The sequence below is a fragment of the Limulus polyphemus genome, unplaced genomic scaffold (assembly GCF_000517525.1).
Source record: "Limulus polyphemus unplaced genomic scaffold, Limulus_polyphemus-2.1.2 Scaffold418, whole genome shotgun sequence".
NCBI lineage: Eukaryota > Metazoa > Arthropoda > Merostomata > Xiphosura > Limulidae > Limulus > Limulus polyphemus.
Window position 1 is genome coordinate 605,230 of NW_013666028.1, and position 6,222 is coordinate 611,451.

The 6,222-nt window shown below is 34.4% G+C and overlaps 1 protein-coding gene across 2 annotated transcripts in view; it reads left to right on the forward strand.

The window, feature by feature from the left end:
• LOC106458122 overlaps nt 1-5,956 on the forward strand; it is a 15,507-nt gene extending 9,551 nt beyond the window's left edge. Inside the window, exons 3-4 of one of the 2 annotated variants that reach the window (XM_013917582.2) lie at nt 4,088-4,330; nt 5,249-5,956. In XM_013917582.2, coding sequence (XP_013773036.1) covers nt 4,088-4,330; nt 5,249-5,338 — 333 coding nt within the window. In that variant the 3' untranslated portion in view covers nt 5,339-5,956. The remainder of the gene's footprint in view (nt 1-4,087; nt 4,331-5,248) is intronic. The other variant, XM_013917583.2, reaches the window with a different exon arrangement.
• The last annotated feature ends 266 nt before the right edge of the window (nt 5,957-6,222 follow it).

Sequence of the window (6,222 nt, forward strand, 5' to 3'; positions counted from 1 at the left end):
GTGATCTGTCTTTGTGCGTATCAGTGTAAAGCCACAGAATGGGCTATCTGTGCTCTGTCTTTGTGCGTATCAGTGTAAAGCCACAGAATGGTCTATCTGTGCTCTGTCTTTGTGCGTATCAGTGTAAAGCCACAGAATGGTCTATCTGTGTTCTGTCTTTGTGCGTATTAGTGTAAAGCCACAGAATAGGCTATCTGTGCTCTGTCTTTATGCGTATTAGTGTAAAGCCACAGAATGGGCTATCTGTGCCCTGTCTTTGTGCGTATTAGTGTAAAGCCACAGAATGGGCTATCTGTGCTCTGTCTTTCGCGGAGAATCGAATACTGGATTTTAGGATTGTAAGTGTGCAAAATTACCACTGACTCACCGGGGACTTAAATATAGTGAAAATATAAAGGGAGTCTTCTAAAAATAGTAACCTTACCTTAGTTATGACACAAAAGTTTCCAATTTTTTTGATCAAGTGTGTAATTGTTTTTACTATACATGTTTGTAAATAAGATCCCGAAATTGTTCCCGAGTGGATTGCAACACTGGTACTGTTAAGAATGATTTCGCTTGACGAATTTTCACGATCAACTGTAACAGAACGCGCAATTTTATATATGGAAAAATGAAATTGAGGTATGATTTGTTTGTTTTTGAATTTCGCGCAAAGCTACACGAGGGCTATCTGCGCTAGCCGTCCCTAATTTAGCAGTGTAAGACTAGAGGGAAGTCAGATAACCATCATCACCCACCACCAACTCTTGAGCTACTCTTTTACTAACGAATAGTGGGATTGACCGTCACATTATAACGTCCCCACTGCTGAAAGGGCGAGCATGTTTGGTGGAACGGGGATTCGAATCCGTGATCCTCAAATTGCGAGTCGACCGCCCTAACCACCTGGCCATGCCGGGCCCACCTATATATTTCTGAGTTATTTCGTGTATTTCTAAAGTCAGCTCTAAATATACACTCTGTATATTTCTATATTAGTTCGTGTATTCCTAAAGTCAGGTCCAAATATACACACTGTATATTTCTGTATTATTTCATGTATTCCTAAAGTCAGCTCCAAGTATACACACTGTACATTTCTGTATTATTTCGTGTATTCCTAAAGTCAACTGCAAGTATACACACTGTATATTTCTGTATTATTTCGTGTATTCCTAAAGTCAGCTCCAAGTATACTCACTGGAGATGCGCTATCCACGTTTATTATTGAATCAAATTACCGTAATCTCAACTCTGTTAAAACAAACAAACAAACCTTACAAATTCATTCTCTGGACCTTTTTGTTTACTAACTTCTTACGTAAAACTACATACATTATTATTGTTGTTGTGCAGGATAATTAAGCAGCAATATTCATTTTGAAAAGGTGTAATGCTTTATTTACACGTTAATGTATTTCAGTTTAAGTCAACTTTAAAACTCTGTTTAAAGTGTCCTGATGACTATGGAACCATATTTATTTATCATTAAAACGATAAAGATTTTATTCACCAGAGACTTCAAGAACACCTGCGATGTTCAGCCAGATATTGTATATATGTACTTAATCCGCAGTTGCACAGCAGAGGATACCGCTGCACGTACTCGTAAATCAGTTTTCTCATCCATGTTTCACGTACTTCCGCGTTTTTAGGTTTTTAGCTGTGTAAAGGGTGTTAACCTTGCTTCTCATTGATCAGTTTCATTGGAGCACGCGGTGAGAAAAAATAGAAACAGGTTCTATTTCAGTGGCGCCGCTTGCGCTGCACGTGAGGTGTGTGGATTCTTCATTACCTGCAGTCACTTCTAAAAATTTCGCCCGCACCGCTCATGTCCAGGGACGTGGCTTCACGTGTTCCGTAAATTGTAGTATGACAATCAGTGGCGGCGCTAGACATAAGCAGACTGAGCTATTCCTTAGGGCCCCAAACAGTTCAATATGTCTCTGATTTACGGGGATTTTGTCATCAAATCATTGACTTTTGCTTGTTTGAGTATTGTACCCATTTGGAAAAAAAAGTGTTTTCAATTAAATCAATCCAAAAACACTTCACTTAGTAACGGATGGACTTTTAAAAATTGCAACAGTTAGACACTTCTCAATCCAGCACTCGTGCGGTGCGAGTGCGTTGATTGGTTCCTAAGTGCTGTATAAACACACACACAGCGTGCATAATTTAAGCACAGTGGTGTTTGTGTGCGAGTAGAAATCACTTTTTAATAAGTGTATTCGTTTTTATTGTGTTGGCGTATTTTTAGTTTGAGGGAATGTTGTACTTAGTATCTTTCTAGGAGGAGGGTGAAAGGACCAAACATGTTACTGCCTAGGGCGCCCACAATAGGCTTAACACCGATCATGAAGACAGCAGTAATATAAGTCTGATGCAGTTTAATTTTAGGATTAAAAACTGCGAAACTTTTCTATATTGTGGACCTTTTGATTTGGATTTTAAATAGCCTCGTGGTTCCGTGAAAAATATATTATTCCTGAGAGAATTAAACGCATATTTCAATATAGATTAGTTCAGCTTTTTAGATCAACTTAGAATACCTCAACTGTGTAAGTGGATAGCAACTAAATCTGCTGAAAATTACAATAAATATATGAATCCTCCAATAGATCAACAAACAATACAGAAATACTGGGACAACGTTTCAGATATCCAATTTCTCCATTTTTTTATGAATTTGATTGCTAGTTTTATTCTTTAAGAGACTAAGGGAAGGGCCATTTATTTGGTAGCCTTATTTTCTGAACAACATTTTACAACTAAATCTTAACATTAATGATTATAACCAATATAAACTATTTCATTTGTAAAGTTAAAGTTAGAAAAGCTTAGCACAAAAAGTGCTAAGAAAATTTTTCTAAAGATTTAGAAAACCTTAATGAAACACAGCGTGTAACTCACTTATCCATAGTCTAATATAGACTTTCTTATTCATACAGTCTTGTGAAATGCAACTTTTTCTTTCTCATTCATGTAGGTCAACTTAATTGCTTATTAAAACAATCCAACATAGACTAACTTATCTGTATTGTTCCACACACACTATATATATAAGCCATACAGCTCTGAACACAACGGATCAGACGTGAACTAGTGGTTAGCATATCCGGACTGTGAGTTCGAGAATTCATGATTCGCGACCTTTTGTCTCTTAAACGCACACCGCACTTTAGTGTCGTAGGTGCGCTTTAAGTATGACGTTCAAATCCCACATCTCACTGTTCGATCATAACACAAGAGTTGGCAATGATGCTGTTTACTAGTTATCTCCCCTTTTAATTTATCTGTTCAAAACTGGAGAATATACATTATCTTACCGATAGAATAGATAATACTGAGGGCCATAATATGCATCGTAATCACAAGTTTAAATTAGGAAATTCTGAAAAAGAGAGAGAAACAAAAAAAAGTAAAATTGAACACAATAATACAGTCGTACAGTTTAATTCAGTGTTTCACATAAAAGTATCAATTGCAGAATCCTTCCCTTCTGCGAATTTAAACTTCATGAAAGTTGTTTTGGTTATGGTAGCGGATTTTCCATAATTCAGTTACGTAGATTTCGAAAATAACATTCATTTCTTTCTATCACTTAATGGGTTTTTACAAATCTGGAAGAAAAACCCTTACTTAGATCAAATTATTATTTCGTTTACCACAATGAACATTTTTTATTGTTATGTTTGTTAACAAAAATACAAACAAACTGAAGAAAAGGGAAGAACATTGATGTCAAACGAATATACATCCTGATTTTTTGTATGAAATCTACGTCTTTTAGTCTCAAAACTACGTGTTGTTGTCTTTCTTTTATGTATTGCGTTATGACGTTTTGTAAAAAATCTGTACGTGATGGAGAAAAATGAATATCGTTTTCGGATTTAGCGTACAGGAATTACTGTAGAATATGTAAAAATTTCAAGACGATAAAACCATCGCAGGCCTGTGATAATTCAACCGTGTAGCATTATATTTCAATGTAGACTGAACTTTTCACAACCACCATTGTGCATGGCTTGACCTAGTTATTATTAATTTCAAGTTTGCTCCTGTTGCGTCTAGCTGGTTTATGATGATGATTACTATTTTTTAGTTATTCACCACCGCGTATTCCGACATCATGCGCAAAAGTATTGTATTCACCAGCAAAACACCTAAAGTCTTCTACTGTCCCCAGGAAAAAACACCAGGGATGGAAAAGATGGTCGTTATGGCTAAGCCATTGGATAAACTGTGCGAATTTGAAGGAAAAGGTGTCCCGAAGGACTATCAATCAGATTGTTACAATGACATAGATGAGACGGAATACGCATGCGCAGAAAAGCATCGTATCATGGTAAGGCTAACTTTATCGTAAATTTTTGTTTGTGTGTGTGTATGTCTTGTTATACAGAAAAATATTCTGATGTAAAACTAGCAAGAAAAAAAATGTTTATGAAACGTAAAAAAATAACAGCTAATCCAATATTTGGGGACTTTTGTGTCCTTTATTTTTACAGGAATGTCTATACTTTAAAACTTCGGATGATTAACTTGTATATTACCTTACTGTTTAATTATTGTGTCAAATCGAAAACATAATAGGGTTACTAAATTTTAATGTTTGGTTTCACTTTATCCCTGTCACAGATATGTTTAAGACATGAACTTCGGACAAAAGGACTTTTTTCCGAGTATTTATAATTTTGAACATTTAAAACAAAAAGGAAATAATTAAGTACAAATAAAACTACAATACAAATTACAGTATTGGAATGATAAAATGTATTTTAAAAAGAGGAGTATCTGAGGAAGCAGGCCCTCACAATGGTGGAATTACAAAACCTCACAAAATCCTATGTCTAAAACTACCATTCACCACCTGTAGCCAATTGTGAGAAGGTATGGTCCCCCCCCCCCAAAAAAAAGAAGAAATATAGACCAATATGGGTAATAATAGAAATTTATATCCTGACGTTGAAGTAGATTTTATGTAATGTATAAATTGTTGGTGAAATAGTAGTAGAATTCGCGTAAATAACATTGTTTTTATTTTTGATTTTGTAAATACAGCTGTCTGATGGAAAATAACTTTCCTCAACAAGTGCCAAAATATATTATATATTTAAGTTGTTTCTTAAATATGATAAAAATTGATTTGTTTTTATACTGATTTGTTCTAGAGAGATATTTAGGTCAGACAAACACACCTATTATATATTCTGAGAATTATAATTTATATATTTTAAGTAATATAACTATATATATATTACAGATGCACTTAAACCCACCAAGCGTGACAGACACCAGCACGACTGGAGCACATGCAAACTCTCACTCTGGCGGTAACTCTAAGAATTACTGAGCAGACGACAGAAATAACAAGATTGTTGTTCACCTGTTTGAGATTTCGACATCTTTATGAGGCAGCTATCTTTCAGTTGTATATTAAATAGTGTCTGGAAGTCACGTTAACAAAATTATTTACTCGCAGTCTTAAATTTGTTCACATAATTTCCAAACACACTTGGAATAAATTTAGCAGTTTTTTTTATACATACTGTTAATCCAGTTTATTTATTTAATTAATATTTTACTTAAATGAAATTTAAAGTTATTTACACTGCAATATGCAAATATACCTTAAAATGCTGTAGCTGAAGTAGGAACTTTAATTTTTCTAAACAATGAAACGTCCACTGTAAGACTAAAACTACAGGATATTCTAAAAAAAAAGCTACACTGTATTCTCTATTAGTTGTCGTGTTGCTTGTTCTTTGTTTTTGTATGTGTTATAATAAAAGCTACACTGTCTTCTCTATTAGCTGTCGTATTGCTTGTTCTTTGTTTTTGTATGTGTTATAATAAAAGCTGCTCTGTCTTCTCTATTAGCTGTCGTATTGCTTGTTCTTTGTTTTTGTATGTATTATAATAAAAGCTGCTCTGTCTTCTCTATTAGCTGTCGTATTGCTTGTTCTTTGTTTTTGTATGTAATTATAATAAAAGCTACACTGTCTTCTCTATTAGCTGTCGTATTGCTTGTTCTTTGTTTTTGTATGTGTTATAATAAAAGCTGCTCTGTCTTCTCTATTAGCTGTCGTATTGCTTGTTCTTTGTTTTTGTATGTATTATAATAAAAGCTGCTCTGTCTTCTCTATTAGCTGTCGTATTGCTTGTTCTTTGTTTTTGTATGTATTATAATAAAAGCTACACTGTCTTCTCTATTAGCTGTCGTATTGCTTGTTCTTT